The 16,479-nt window shown below is 49.5% G+C and overlaps 1 protein-coding gene across 1 annotated transcript in view; it reads right to left on the reverse strand.

Annotated features, from left to right (window-relative positions):
• Window positions 1-7,125, reverse strand: part of Atf3 (activating transcription factor 3) — a 13,991-nt gene extending 6,866 nt beyond the window's left edge. Inside the window, exons 1-2 of the mRNA XM_021166899.1 lie at window positions 6,877-7,125; window positions 743-986 (exon numbers count right to left, since the gene is read on the reverse strand). Of these exons, the coding sequence (XP_021022558.1) occupies window positions 743-982 (240 nt within the window). The 5' untranslated portion in view covers window positions 983-986; window positions 6,877-7,125. The remainder of the gene's footprint in view (window positions 1-742; window positions 987-6,876) is intronic.
• Window positions 7,126-16,479: the final 9,354 nt, after the last annotated feature.

Raw genomic sequence — 16,479 nt, forward strand, 5'->3', positions numbered from 1 at the left:
CACGAGCCTTTGCCTGTGTGTGCCTGCGTTTGTGCAGTTGCCTGCTTCTGTGCACACGAGCCTTTGCCTGTGTGTGCCTGAGTTTGTGCAGTTGCTTGCTTCTGTCTCCCTTTTGTTGTTGTTTTAAAAGAGACATAATTTTTATTTTGCATGTATGAGTATTTACCTGCATTTATGTATTTGTGACATGTTTATGCAGTTGCCTGCAGAGGATGTTGGATTCCCTGAAATTGAAGGTACAGATAGCTGTGAGCCACCATGTGGGTACTGGGAATTGAACCTGTGTCCTCTGCAGGAGCAGCAAGTGCTATTAACTGCTGAGCGTGCTCTCTCTCTCTCTTTCTAAAAGACAGTATGGAAATGTATCTCAGATTTCCCTCAAACTCACCACTCTCTTGATCTTCCTGTTTCAGCTTCTTGATATCACATACACACACACATGCACGCACGCACATGTACGCACATCCATACACACATATGCACAGACACATACACATGCATGTACCTGCATGCACACACACATGCACACACTCTATCTGCCCAATCTCAGGTGCACACTATACCTGCTCATTCATGTATTATAGTCTTTACTCCGTTATCTTTAGACAATAGACTTTAGAGCCAGAGGCCAGAGCTTTGGCTGATTCTTATCCCCAACTCTAAGCCATCTGATTGTGCTTGTGTGGAGCATGTGTGATAAGCATGAGCTGAAGAAAGGATCACGTGGGGTTGCAGAACGCACCTCAGACTTGGTGACTGACATCTCCAGGGGTCTGTTGTTGATGGTAACTGACTCCAGCGCAGAGGACATCCGATGGCAGAGGTGCTTATTCTGGATGGCGAATCTCAGCTCTTCCTTGACAAAGGGTGTCAGGTTAGCAAAATCCTCAAATACCAGTGACCCAGGAGGTGAGAGGCAGGGGACAATGGCGGTCGCACTGACTTCTGAGGCAGAGACCTGGCCTGGATGTTGAAGCATCATTTTGCTGAAAGAAAAAAGAATAAGCACAAACTGCTTCAGGCATCCTGGGGCATGGGGTCCAACCGTGCCGAAGTACAGCCTACCTCAGAACCAAGTCCCATCAGCCCTGAGGCTTCAGGTTTCTTATTACTTTATGCTCATGCCCATGCCGGGAGAGATTATAGGAAGTAAAGGAGAACATATTACTGTTGTTTTGCTAAACATATGTGTTGTAAAACTGCCTCTTAAATATTTATGTTCTGGCCCACAGATTAGCAATACCCTCAATCTTGGTCAGTTTCTTTTTGCAACAGGCAGCAGTTAATGCAGAGATTCATAACTGTGCAAGGTGCTGAGAATAAGTGGCTATTCTGTGTCCCACCCTAAACAGCACCCCTACACACACACATTCATAGCTCAGGGAACATCGGGGCTAAAAGGAGGTAAGCTCAGGAGGGTAGGAGACTTCTGGGAACTGCTGCTTTCTGGATGTGACACGGCAGTTTCTCTCATGAACCCAGCAGCTCTGGTCACCTGCACAGGACCTGTAGAGGGGAGACACAGTCCCAACCCTAACCCAGGAGCTATTAGCAGTGAACCCTGATAGTTAAAGGGATCACTTATTCAGTAGTTAAGTTGCCCATGTGCCGGGGGCTGGTGAGATGGCTCAGTGGGTAAGAGCACCCGACTGCTCTTCCGAAGGTCCAGAGTTCAAATCCCAGCAACCACATGGTGGCTCACAACCATCCGTAACAAGATCTGGCGCCCTCTTCTGGAGTGTCTGAAGACAGCTACAGTGTACTTACGTATAATAAATAAATAAATCTTTAAAAAAAAAAAAGTTGCCCATGTGCCAATAACTATCCCCACACCCGTGCAAGCAATGCTAATTAAATTCAATGCACCACCAAAAAAATGTTATGCCATCCTCACTGTGAGTAAAACAGATCCTTAAAACACACAGCTCAGAGACACATCTAAAATAAAGCTCAAGGGGGGTTCTCTTTTCAGGCTCTTCTGTGGCCAGTACACAGAATATACAAATGTGGCCTCAGTCCTAAAAGGAAGGAAGGAAAAAAAAAAAAGTACAGCGCCTGCTGTGATCCCATTTTCAGTCTCCTTTCAAAAAGAATCGGGAAGACACTTGAATTGAGCCACATCTGTTAGCCAGTGGAAGCTGGGGCCCTGAATTCAACAACTCTGTGGCAGGACTTTCTCCTGGAGGAAACTGGGTCCGAATGAAGAAGGTAAACACACGTGGGGTATGTTTCTTTGCCCCAGTCACTGGCGGGGAATGGCGCTGGTGGTGGTGGTGGTGGTGGTAACTCAGGTCATGCAGGAATACGGAGCCCCTTCTTAACGAGATGGCTGGCAAAGCAAAGGACCTCACTCAGCAGGCAAAGCCAGGAGCAAATGGGGGTGTTGTTTAGCTTTGACATGCAAGGAGCAAAGCTTGGAACAGGGCCAAAGGAGGATCTAGGATGAAGGAGCAGGCAATTTGGCCCTATGGGACTCAGTCTACATGTGGAAGTTGACTGAGAAAGCAAGCAAACCATTGCTGAAGCTCTGGCTCGGCCACTGGCCTGGCTGGACAGTTAAACAACTGAATAAATAAAGTGCAGCTGAGGTGGCCGAAGCAGATGACCTCATCAGTCTATAGGTCAGCAAACCCACAGGGGTGACAGGGGGAACCACGGGCAGAAGCAATCCTGGAAGAGTGTTGTGGTGCCTCTTTCTGCTGCAGACTTGCTGCCCCCGTCACCCCCACGGGCCTTTTCCCAAAGCAGGAGCGGTATAGTGACCGTCCTCGGCTACACTGGTCATCAGCCAGGTCCCAGAGGGCAGTGAGCCTTTTGGCAAATCTCTAACATTTAAGGAGACATCTATCTACCTTGTCTCCCTTGAGCCTGTGAGTTTTACAGCCAGCTTTGTGAAAACTAGTCCCATTTTAGGCATGAACTTACTGAGATTTAGTCAGATCACATTAACATGGGATAGTATGGGGCACTGGGATTTGTTTTGCGTGGTTTCAGAACTCACAGCCTTCCATAAAATCCCCATACCAGAATTTTTTTATTTGTTTGTTTGTTAACTGAGATTTGAAGACTGCTCCGTTATGTGTGGTGATAGTACCCTAGTGGCTTTCTCTTCTGCAAAGGAAGGCTGGTAATGAGTACCCTAATTCCCCAAGAGTGGTGTGAACAACTTGGGAAATAATACAAGAAATGCCCTGGAAAGCATTCTGCCACAAGGAGCTACTCTGGGTCTCCCAGGATCTCCCACAGAGGGATGCTCTCCTATGGAGACTCCCTGGGGTCTAGTCACCTTCTTGAGCCCTTCCTCAAGATCCTTTTCCCTGGATATTAAGCCCCACTGGTGGAGGCAGAAATTCCGGACCAGTGACTGTTGAGTCAAAAGAACTCAAAGAGATGTATACAATTCTTTCCCAGACAGGAGTAAGAACTGAAGGTCTCTTAATTGGAAGCTGTAACCTTGTACCTGGGGGATGTTTCTATGACTTCTGAAGCCAGAGGCTCGGCATCCTCCTGTATATTCTCCTTTGCATTTTATTGGAAAAACAGACAAACAAACAAAAACCCCAACAGCCCAGGGGTGGAATTCAGGGCTGCCACTGGCCTGGCCATCATTTGTAGGACTGAATAGTTCATCTATACTTAACTAGTTCATCTATACTTAACTAGCTTGAGCTACAGCAGTTGAGCATGACCCTTTAGCAGCCCAGTTAAGTTTATTATTGAGCCCTTTGAGGTTAAAGTCTGTTGTTTAGGACTTCCCCCAACAGCGTTCTTAGTGTAAAGTCAGGAAGAAACTGAGGAATGTCAGTGGTATGGAATGTTTCTGTGAAAAGCTGGGGGTGGGGCTTACTTGGGGACACAAGCGTGTTATAAAGCTGTTAAGAAGCCCTCATGGGGGCACACTCTGTAAGATTTGGGCTCTTGTCTTTTCTGGTTTGTCTTGCACAGAGGTCTCCAGAGAGTCAGACAGAGTCAGGCTGTGTCCTCCAGGGAAAGAAAGCTTAAAATTTCAGCTTGATTTCGGGAGTTGAGGCCCCAAAGAGGGGAGATTTGGGGTGAGCTAACTTTCTACACTGATCATAAAGCTGTCTTCCAGATTTGCTTCCAGATTCTGCTTCATGACTTCCAACCAGAAATTATGTCACGCCATCGGCAATCTCGTCATTTTCAAGAAAATGAAACTCCCCTCACTTAACTGGAAATTCAGCTCCTAGATTTTTATCTCCTAGTAGCTTATGATGGCTTTGAATTTTCACTTTTGATTTCCACTTCCTTCCACCAAGCTGTCTGCAAACTGTCCTGTAGTACTAGGGAACCAGTACTCCTTCCTGACTCTACATCCTGTCCTTTCTCCTGTTTGAAGGCTGGAGGCGGGAGGCTGGGCTTGAGGGTCAGAGACAGCATTTCCAGGTTTGCCTCTGGTTCTCACTAGTTGGGTACCCACTCCCGAGCCAGAGGCTTTCTGACCTTCAGTTCCTATCTGAACTGACGTTAACAGTTCCCTCCCAGGACTGTGGGGAACAACACATTACATGCACAAACTTTAAAACATAAGGAAATTAGGATCCATACATCCATTCTGACTCCACATCCTCCCTGCCCCTCAGGGAACCTGATCTAGTTCAGTTCAGTTTAGTTCTAGTCATCAGGAATTGACTGGAACCCTCAAAAATTTCAAGCTAGTTCTGTTACAACCGGTGGTTGACCCCCGAGTTCCTAAGACATCAGGTGAATTACACCCAATTGGCTGACATCAGCACTCCTCCTTTAGGGTTGGATTGGCCAAGATTGTGAGTTCTCACAAAGGAAACCATTTCTCTCTTGAAGTTTCGGGGGGGGGGGGATCCTGGCTATGTCCCTCCTTCCTTGACAAGGAACCCCTATAGCCAGTTCCTTAAGGAATCACAGACTTTGGCTAAAGGAACTCAATGGGACACCCAGCATTAGAATTGTCTAGATCAAACCCCCATTTTGTTATTGAATAAACTGAGGTCCCAGAAGGAAAACACTTACCTAACTAAACTCAGAGAGATGGGTGTGGTCCAGTCCAGCCAAGCTGCTCACACCCATCCTCTGCTCATTCTGCACTACCAGGAGGACCCATCAGTTAGTTCAATAGATCAACCAAATAAGCAACCACAGAGAGAGCTGCCTGCCAGGGAGGAAATTGAGGGCTGAAGAGACCCATACCTGGCACCCCTCATAGAGGAGGCTCTGACAGAATGAAGACCAGAAGAAACTGGTGTGCCAAGAAGGGATTTAGATAGCCACAGGTGCTGGGCAATGCCTTCTTCACTCTGGGAACCTGGTCAGCAGCCTCTGAAATCTCCTGATAGAAGCAACAGCAACCCCCACCTCAGCCCCACCCACTCCAAGCAAGAGCCTGTATGTGGTAACATTATCCCATAACAAATGCAACATGCAAAACATGTGCTCCCTTCTTGGTGGCACACGCCTGTAATCTCAGCATATGGGGACCGAGGCTAGAAGACTGCCATAAGTTTAAAGCAAGCCCCAGTTACATAGGGAGCCCTTGTCTCAAAAGAGTGGAACAACAGGAGGGGAGAATAAACCTTTTAAATAATCGGGCTTGGCAACTCCTTTAATTTATAAGAAAGCCCGTGAGCTACATGATTAAATCAAGGAAAATAAAATGGCTAAGAGGAAAATACAGAAATGGAAGTTGAAAATGAGCGTGGGGTCAGAGCAGGGAATCAATCCAATGGGAGAGAGCTAGGAGACAGAGACAGTAAGAGAAGCCCCCTTTCCTGTTCTGTCTCAGAGACCGGCTAGGAACGCTGGGTGGGGGAGCCTCCACACTCAACATCCCTCCCTGGCTCCTTTTACTTTAATTATTTCATTCTAGAAACAAATCTGTCAAAAGCTGGCTATCTGAAGCACACAGCGCACAGAAAGGTGCTGGGTGTGTTGGTCTGTAATTTCAGCACTTGGGAGGCTGAGGCAGGAGGATTGGCCGGAGTTTTTATGGGCAGTCTGGATTACAGAGTGAGACTCTGTCACAAGAATACAAAACAACCCTCCCCCCCGCGCACGTCCCTCCCCCCAAGTACAAGTGGTTCCACACCCTGGTCCCTCCACCCGCTTGATCCGATTCCTTCGCTTCCCTTCCAATACATAAAGAAACCCAAGGGCCGGTTAAAAGTTAGCCAGAGCACAGCAAGTCACAACAGCGAGTGAGGCTGGAAGTGACGTCTCAAACCCAGCCGTCCGAAGTTAGCTGGTGCGGAGACCTCTCGGCCTTCAGCCCCGGGACAGCGCCACACCAACGCTCGCCGCCTCCAAACTTATCCCAACTCACTTTCGCTCGCAGCGCCCTACGCGGTCATGCTGCCCAGAGCTCTGCTCCGGGGAGCGCCAGGCGACCTCCAGCGGCTGTGCCGGACCTCCGTTCGAGTGTCCGGTCTTCATTCATTTAGCTCGATACCGGGAGCAGCGCTTCAACAAGCCGCGGCCACTGCGCCTCTACGCGGACTTAGGAGGGACCCGCTCCGAGTCCAGCGTCCGGACAAGAAGTGATGGATGGAAGAGGGGACCCCGACCCCTAGAGTGTGAGTCACCTCCGCGCACCAGCACCCACCTTCCACCCAGACGACCTCTCCTAGTTGCAAACTTGAGAGCGCAACTCCTCCGTTCCTGGGCATCTTTCACGCCTCAAGTCAAAAGAGAAAGTTCGTTCTTTCACTTTACCAGAAACTTTTTCCCAGCTAGGAACGGCAGCGGCAAAGAGAGGCTCAGCTGAGCGACTGTGACACGGACACTAGGGCTTCAGTCCCCGGTGGCGCAAGGGTCCCGGGACTGGTCACCAGAGGGGAACTTAGGGTGAGGAGGGCAGCGCTCCTCGGTGTTGCTCTAACTCACCTCCAGTCTTCGCTCGGGGCGGCCAGGGTCCAGAGAGCGGCCAGAGGCGGGTGGTCTGTCCCGCCGGCGGGCGAGCGCCAAGGACTTTGCCGGAGCGCGAGTTAGCCGATTGGCTCCACTGGGGAAGCACCGTGCGCGGCGTCTCGCTGAGTGAGACTGTGGCTGGGAGCGCGTTGCATCACCCCTTTTAAAGCCCTCGCGTTGGCAGGGAGCCCGCTTAACTCCAGGTTACCAAATCCCAGGCTGACGTAATGCTATTAATAGCTTCCAGGGAGAACTGGCCAGAGGAGGGGTGAAGGAGGGACGGGGGCGGGGCAAAAGGTGGGTGGAGACCGCGGACTTGGTGATGCAAGTTGAGAACGGGCGGTCGCGGCGCGTCCTGCGTGCCTCGCACGCCCGGGACACACACACCCGCCCGCCCTCTATCTCCATATCAGGCTGGGAGCCGCCCGGGCGCACCGCCAGATGTGCGTATTCGCCGCTGCGTGTTCCAGGCATGAGCCAATGGTGCCCAAGCCAGCGGCATGACTCCACCGCCCTGGCATCTCTCCCTCCGCTAGGTTGGGGAAAGGGGGGAGGAGGGGTGCTGGGAGGCGGATCCTGGCAGTGGCCCAGACTAGGTGAGGCTGGGAAGCGGGCACGACCTTTCTCTAAAATGTGTGGTCATTTTTCTGAAACTTCAGGAAAATGTGCCTTCTCTGACCAGCGGCCTAGCCTAAGGAGGGGGCGGGGAAGGGATAGCGGTGACAATCTCCCGCGTGAAGGAGGTGCCCAAAGTTACACTCCGATGAATCCACACCGTTACCCGCCACTGTGACCTCCTCTGCCGAGGACCCAGCTAGCAGCTGTGGGTTAATGTAGACATTCGGCAGCCTCGTGCTCCCATGCCCGCGGCCCCACACTCGCAGGGGTCCCCGAACTCGCTAGGAACCCGAGGTGCTAGTGACCGGTCGCGGTCAGTTCGGTTGTTGTTTTTATTTTTAATAACAACCACAAAACGTTTTTTAATGAACAGGGAATTCTCCACGAAAGTAAGAGCGTAGAAAGAGGAAAGATTTGGAGAGATCAGAGCCACCTAGCGCAGGGATAAGAAAGGGCTGGAAAAAGGCGGCACGGCTAGTCTGGGAAAGAGGACGCTTTAATCTCTACGCTCCGGTAGAGATGGGCGGGGGTGGGGGTCCGCCTGGATATCAGAAAAGAAAAACCGGCTCCAGGTTTCGAGTGTCTGTCTGCAGGAACAGAGGGCTCTAGGATCCGGTGGCCCGGACTGAACGCGCACCGCTTAAAGCCGGAACACCGAGCCCTCTTGTACTCAAATCTGGTGGCGGGAAAGGCTGGGCGAAGGACTCGATTCAGGCCAAGGCCTCAGCAGACCTGGGCTTGAACCTTGAACTTAGTTTCCCGGTTCTGACCCAGTAATTCCGAGGGTCTGGGCTGAGCGCAAGACCCCGGGCGGGGCTCCATAGCTCATCAAGGGTTAGACGTGCACAGACTGCGGCCCAGGAATCGCGCACCTGCCTGGCAGACGTTGGCGGGCACACGTGGGGCAGGACGCCGAGGTGTAAAGACAGAGGCACCTGCTAACACCCGCCTTTGAGAGGAAGGCGATCAGAAGGTCACAGGGAGGTAGTTTGGGGTGAGAAGCAGAATTGACCGGTGCCGCTGCCTCCATAGCACCTACCACCCGGACTGTTACGGTCCTGAGGAAAGGTCGCCGACCGTAGTAGGACCGTAAGCAACTGATGGCCCCAGAGACAAACACTTCGGGCAAAATCAAGTTCTCTGCACCCGGGTTCCTCCAGTCCAAGGCAGAGTCTCGCCCTTCACAGGCCCCTGCCCTCCATCGAGGACCCCGGAGTCTTTCCGTCCTTGCTGGCCTGGGAAGCCTAGGGTGGTTCCATCCCCGGGATCCTCTCAGATCCTGCCAGGATCTGACGGGATTACAGCAGCGTCGCGCGGGAAGCACCAGGCTAATGTTTTGCTTTGGGTTTTGCCTTGGTAACGGCTCTCGGGGCCCCACCCTCCGTCTCCCACGCCCACACCCTGCTCCACACCTCCACAGCCCGGCCTCCAGCCGACCTGCCGGCAGGTAAACCCCAGGCGTGTCGGCACAACCCCGAAGTATGTCAGGTGCCTAGAAATGAAAGTCGTTTGGGATCTCCTCCTACCTGCCCCATCTTTTTACAGGCTGCCCTGGAATAAATAAACACCATTGTGCGGTGTAACAGGGAGATGGGGAACACACGAACCCCGCCCCAGGCCGCTGGGAACCCCGACAGAAATTTTTATTGTTTTACGGATTAAATTGGCGTTCTATGGAGGTGGGTCCTGTCTTCAAGTGGAAGGCACGGCCGACAACCTCGAGACCCCAAGCAGCAAGACCAGCTCCATCAGAACCGTGGAAGGATAGCGTGGTCAGAAGTCCGCAGAGCTTCGGGGGCACCTGGTCATGACCGTGGTGCCCTCCCCCACACCCGTCCTCCTGCTAGTCTAATCATTAGCTTTCAATCTCCAAGTCGCACCTGGATAGAAACTCTCAGTTGTTTACAGAGCTCTGAGTCTGACATCCTCTGCCTCCCTCTCTTACTGAAACCCTAAAAGCGATAAGACTCTCCAGGGAGAAGTTGCCCCCCCACCCACCCCCACCCCCCACTTGGATGAAACGCCTATCCCAGGCAAACAAAAGTCACTTTCTGCGGGACTCAGTCAGAGAATCGTAAAGCGCCTGAGAAAAACGGGAAGGAAGAGCCCTAAGGTCTGGACCAAAGGAAGTTGTCAACATCTGAGTCCCCTCGCTTCTCACGTTACCCAGACTTATTGTCCCCAGTGTGCGTGCGCATTCGCCCATACGCCCTCAGAGGGGCAAGAAAAGCTCCCAGCACCCAAATCGCTGCCCGACACAAAGGCAAGCGAATGCCTGTCCAGCCCGAGCAGGAAGCCCCTGGCTAACGGGATTTCAGGGGTTAATCCCCAGTCAAAGAGGGTTAAGCAGAAATTTGAATGTTGTGGAGTTTTTCTCCAGAGAACCACCCCGGGAGCCCGTATGCAGATCAGCCCCGGTCTGTTTTGCTAAGTGAGATAAGAATTGAAGACTTCAGGCTGAGGCATGTACCAAAGGAAGAGGGAAAATTAAAAGGGGAGGAGAAGGAACCAGGCAGCTAAAAACAGTCCCCTCGTGGCAACCAAAACTAAACACAAAAACATTACAGGGAGCCAAAAGCAAAAAAGGAAAAAAAGAAAGTTCAGAGATATTTAAAGATTTTTGCAATTCAGAGGGCGATCCCTTCCACATTCCTCTGCCTCTTTAACTCTGTTCTCCAGGCTCTGAGGCACTATTTGCTCTGAGACTCCAGAAACAAGTTAAGGTGTCCAGGGGAGCTTGAGCTGACGGGCTGGCCTGTCTGTGCAGGGGTCTTGACCCCACTTCTTGACCTTGGAAAGGGAGTCAGTGGATTTCTCCTGAACCCATGCTCTCAGCCAATCAGAGAATTACTAATTACCAATTTAAGTTTCTAAGTAAGGAAGACGCTTGATTGGCTCATGAATACTGTACTCGGTGGCCATGCCCCCTAGCTCCGCCCTCTGGTTCTCCCACCCTGAAAAGGGTGTACAAACAGTAACACCTAGTGACTAAGAAGGAGGCTCTCAGTTGGAGTCTTCTGTAATAGTGTCTGTAACTGTGGGTCAGGAAGGCTTTCTAGGATACCCTCTGTCCCCTCATCATCCAGAATCTGAAAGGCCCAGAGTGACAGTTGAAACCACTAATCCGACACTGGGTTTCCGGGTGCTGGATAACAGTGGCAAATGGCAGCGGCAACCCACCCTGGGCTGGGCTGAGCTAAGGATTCCAGTGCTGCTCTGGTTCTGCCTTTGTCATCTTGAGAAGGGTAGGTCATCGTCCCAGGGTTTCCATTGTATTGTTGTAGGGGTCCCTGGGCTGGGCTGAGGGGTTCCTGAAATGGAGACAGACTCTCTTCCCCAAGCTACCTCCTGCTCTGTAGATTTCTGAGAGCCAAAAGAGGCAACTGTGGTGAAAACTGTTGCGTGGCCCAATGACTAACTCATTTTTCTGGAAACTACAGCTGAGAAGCTCTGTCAGATCAGATTCTAGAGCACAGCCTATCCTCTATCTCTCCCCACCTTCTCCCCCCCCCCCCACACACACACACTTCCAAACTTTAGCTCATGTAGGTACCAAGTCACAGAGGCACTTACCCAAGGCAGGGATTGGATCTTTTGAGGACATCCTGTATGCAGACATTGACTTTAGACCACAGGGCCAAATCTAGGTAGCAGCTGTCTCCACTTCAGAGAGGAGATCCATGGGCCCCAGAAATCCGAGATGAGGTCAAGGAAGCCCTGGTGTTAGCAGGACATAGTAGGTCTGAGACCTGCCCACCAGTTTGACCTCCAGCAACCGGGTGGCTGTGTAAGTCATAAAGGCACTGCCTTAGCTTGGCAACCCACAAAACGAGATTATTTAACATTATTTCCCCACAGAGCATTGCTATAAATATCAGATAATATGATAGATGTGGAAGTGAATTGAAAATAGCTTAAAATCATGCCGACAGGTATCCAGCTGGACACGGCTGAGCGTGCTCGTGGAACTAAGATGAGAACATGAACGTTTGAGGCCACCTTTGAGGCACAGTAGTTAGAGCCAGCCTGGGCTACACAGCAAGATTCTGTCTCTAAAACAAAGGCAAGTGCCTCTTACAATAGTATTTTGCCATAATGAGAATTAGGGAAAAGGCAAAAGAAAAAAAAGTACCTGTAATCCCAACACTGTCAGTATTTTGAGTTATCTTTCTGTGTTTTTTTTTTTCCTTCATTATACACATGATTTTAAAATACAGTTATGGCTTTATGTACTTGCAACCTTCTGTCCTGTTCTTTTGCTTATCACGCTGGATGGTTTATTACCTTCATTTTTTCTTCTTTAAATTATGCCCATTTTATTGTAAGATAGAGGACACATACCATTGTTTCATAGAATAAATATACATAGATTTTAATGATAAAATGTACTAAGGATTACCACTGTAAGCAGACTACCACCTCCAGTGTTTAGAAGTCCACATAGGACCCTCCTGATGCTATCTGCTCCTGCCTCCCTGTGGGACCCACTGCCCTGACTCATTGCCATAGTCACTGGGAGCTCATGGGTGTTGTATAACTTAACTCAGTTGTTACTCTACGTTAGTATTTGGGGTGCTACCAACATTTTGCTAACATGCTAGACATACTTTAGTCTTTTTGATGGAAAAAGACACCAACTGCCAGCTTCCCTTGGGTTACTTAAATGGAGTTAGGAGAGGGTCTTGGTTCAATCTTCAAATACTACACACGCTGGGAGAGAGAAGGCTCCTAGGAGCCAGAAACGACCTGAGTGTCCATGCTCCTTTGCTAACATCCAAAGAGAAAACCGTGCAGGCGCTTTTCCCATGGAGCACGTCCTTTGACCCTTCCACTGTACCTTTGAGACCCCGTGATACTGTCTGCCCATTGTGGAAGAGGAAACTGAGTCAGCACATGAGAGAGTGATAACTGGCAGGACCACCTGGCAATGCTTCTGCCTGTGGCTCCCTGCAGAACTTTCACTGTGGCTAAGCCATGCTGTAACCCTGGCACCTCTATACCAGCATAGTGACATGGAAGACAACCAGAGTAGCTGTCCCCTCCTCAGTCTGTACCTGGAGACAGTGCCAGAGTCAGGTGGCACTGGTTTTCAGAACTATACAACACCAAGTCTAAAAGGACTCTCTGGAAGTAATCTGCTTCCTTCTGTCCCAAACACAGGCACAGAAGTCTACCCCAGAGACTCAGAGCAAGGCAGGATGTGCTGGGGACAGCGAGAAGATATCAAACACATTCTAGCCTTGGGCAGGATGTACCCCTGGAAGTCAGATTTGAGGACCCTGGGGAGATTTGCTTTTTGTTTGTTTGTTGGGTTGGTTTTTTATTCTCTTTAGATAATATTAGTAGACTGCTTTGGTGAATAATAGCTGTAATCGTGACACTCAGAAGGCTGGAGCAGAACTACTATAAGCTTGGGGGGCAGCCTGGGTTACATAGAGAATTCCAGGCCAGTACCTGTCCTTGTCTCAAAGAAAACCCAGCTGGCCCCAAAACCATAGAGATCCATCTGCCTCTGCCTCCAAAATGTTGGATTAGAGGCAGGCATCAACACACCGGCTTCTCTTTCCTCTCTTTGTGCATTTGTCTCATAAACCCCCAAAGTTGTCAGAAATGACTACAGACCCTAGTGGAAAGTTTCATCTCAGAATAACTGACTGATTTGAAAAGAAATATTTGTTTTAAAAAATATCAGTATGTGGCCTGGTCACAACTACTATTTACTCAGAACACGTTACATGCAAGGCACATTGTAACTCTCAAAAAATACAAGTGTCTTTATACTAATTCTGTCCGGCTGGTACTATTTTCTCAGTTTTATAGACTAGGAGAGCAAGCCCAGAAAGGTTAAAGAAAAGTGCTTGTCAATGGTTGAGTCCAACACAGGTCTGTCTGGCGGACTGTAAGACTTCTGCTGGGCATCCTTGCCCTCTGGGTCCTAGAGAGCTTCGCCTGGGCTTATTTCCTTGAACTGTGTGGTTGGTCTGTGTTAAACAGGTCCTTCCTACCCAGCGTCCTGAGTGCCAGATGGTCGTTGACCTTACCAGGAAAACCTACTCCCAAAATTCCAGAAGATTCACACTTGGAAAATGCCAGCAGCCCCCTGTGCCTTCTGTGACACTGAACTCCCTGCCAAATTTGCCATTATTCCCTAATTTGCTTTAACCACAGACATAAGCCCTGCTATTGACTGAGTAAGCTGAGCAGGGCTTTTTAGACTTTTGTTCTGTTTCCCGAAATATGACAAACTGAAGTCATCTGATGATGAACTCGTACTTGAAACTGGAGTGGCTGAGGGTGGACTGAGTCACTCCGGTGAGCTGAGACTCATTAATCAATCCATCAAATCATCTCCTATTGCCAGTCACTGCTCTCAGCAGTGTGCTCAGACACTGCGCTCACAAGGGCAGGGTGGGAACACTCTCTGACCTTGAGGAGATTAAAATCTTCAGGTGGCAAATTAGCATAAAAAACCAGCAGCGTCTGGCAGTAAATATTTTATCAAGCTCCCACTGTGTTGTGGCACAGTGAAACATCCCAGCTCTGCAACACTGGTAGCTCATGGGGAGACCGGCTTGGCCACAAGTAGTGACAGCCCTGTCATCCAGGCTGACCTAGGGGCAGAGAGGCTGTATCCAGGGAAGTTGGCAAGCATTAGTAAATGAGTGGCTTAGGACCGAGTTCTTAGGAAAAGGAGGAGAAAGAGGGTGTCCTAGAGAGAGGTATACAAAAAGCCTGGCTTGTCTCTGCCTAGTCCCAGCATCTTGTCTGGTTCCACACAACAGATCTGCACAGACAGTGAAGGAAAACAGTTTGTGAAGGCACAGGGCAAGTGTGGGCAACAGGACTCAGGGACTGAGCTGAAGAAAGTTCCAAGGAGATAGAGACAGTGACCAGCCGTTAAAGAGCAACAAAGCTTTTGATAATCAGTCTGAACGATGTCCCCAGGGACAAAGGTGAATGTTGGGAGGCAGGGGATATCATAGGGTCTTTCAGTAGCAAATATGCTCAAACAAACATGCCAGCTAGCTGCTGCACATCAGGCAGGTGAAGATTCAAGGCCAGGAGGAAGAGGAAAGTGGGCCCCACTTCAGTGTTCTGGTATGTTCTGAAATTTAAGGTGGACCCTCCCTCACCCCCACCCCCCACCCCCATTTAGATCTTGTTGTTCTACAGTTCAGGGTTCCATCATTAAAGCTGCACTTGAGGGAGGATTCACTTTACCAGCGCCTGGCGATGTGAACAGAAGAGGATTCAGGGATTTAGCTGTGAGCTTCAGATGCCCCACCTCGGGTGGTAGATACAAAGTGTGCAAAGAAAGCTGACTGGAGATTGTGCAGGCTAAGGTGAGACTCTAGACCTTGGGAACAGACCAAAGGACACCAGAGTGACAGAAAGCAAGAAGGGGGTCAGGAAGAGTGGGTCACTGTAATAGGGGTTTTTGAAATTTACTCTCAATTACCAAGCACCAAGTAAGTCTACTCCACTAATTTGAAGCTGGACACAGGGTTTTCCTGAGGTGTGGCAGGACCATTGCCATGGTTGTGAAATGGACAATGACGTTAACCAGCAAGGAACCGACAGTCCTCAGCCTGCATAACTGACAACTTGGAAAGGTGGCAATTTAAGTAGGTCTACAAGGCCCATAGTTGATACATGTTATCAGGAAGATTATAAAGAGACTTTCTTTGCTAGATGTGGTGGTGCAGATAAGCACTTGGGAAACTGAGGCAGGATGATGCCTTCATTACTAGCTTTGGCTACAAAGGGAGTCTGAAGCCATCCTGGCTTCAAAAACCTCAGTTTTTAGGGAAAATAATTAAAAGTTTTGCTTTTATAATGTTCTGCCACTATTTAAAAAACTTTTTACTACTGGGTAGGGTAGTGCATGCCTATAATTCCAGCATCCGGGAGGCTAAGGCAGGAGGATTGCTGATAGTTTGAGGCTAAACTGTCTCAAAACAGACGAAACAAAACAAAACAAAATAAAACATCCCACAAGACCTGTTTACACACCAGCATTCTGAAAGCCCCTGCAGGAGATGGTCAATTTGAGAGCATCCTGAGCTACAGAGAAAATTCCAGTTCAGTCCTTGTCTCCAGACAACAAAAGAAAGATAAGCAGTTGTTTATAAAGGAGATGTAACTTAGAGAATGCAGGTAGGAACAATGTAAGGCTTAAAAAGCAAGACAGTATCTTGTCAACAGAACAATTGGGATTCAATGAAAGTGTTAGTGAGTAATAAAAACAAGATTAAGAAGATGCCCTAATTCTTACAAGACCCTCATTCTCCTTGGCGGGTGATTTTTTTTTCCTCCTCTACTTAGAGATTTCTGAACTAACACATGATCTATAGCAGGCATAAGGTGTCTGTGAATCGACAAAGACAGAAGTTTATGTTAGGATGAGCATAAAAGAATGGCTTCCAAGGAACACCATTGCAGACTTGCCCATGCTGGGAGAAAGGACTGAGATTCCATCCAGACAGAATCTGGGCTCAGTGAATGCATTTGTGGAACTCCTGCCCGATGTCAGGAACATATGAGGAATAACCATTTCAAAGGGAGGACTTGGAATGTCTAATCCTTAGTAAAGTGATCGTCCTGCTAACCCTACAGCCTGAGGACATAGATCGTAGGTGCATTTATCTACACCGACACCAGCAGAGCCTCAGGTCCTGCTTCCACAGAGACAGAGCATCCTTGGAAGCCTTCCAAGGCTCAGGTTCCCCCAGTGTTAACCAGGGTACAGCCCCAAAGGCAGCAGGTGTACTAGCTCCATCATTTCTTGGCCTGGAGCACTGAAATGGAAGTAGAGATGCCTCTGTTAATAGGGCTGACTCAAGAGAGATATGTGGCATTGAGACACACATACAGAGAAAAGGAAACCCCTAGGGATGATGGGAGTTTAGTAAGCGAGAGGCAGCCATTCTGCTGGCCCTGTCTTCCCTCAGCTGCGCTCCC

This window comes from Mus caroli, chromosome 1 (genome assembly GCF_900094665.2).
Source record: "Mus caroli chromosome 1, CAROLI_EIJ_v1.1, whole genome shotgun sequence".
Taxonomy (NCBI): Eukaryota; Metazoa; Chordata; class Mammalia; order Rodentia; family Muridae; genus Mus; species Mus caroli.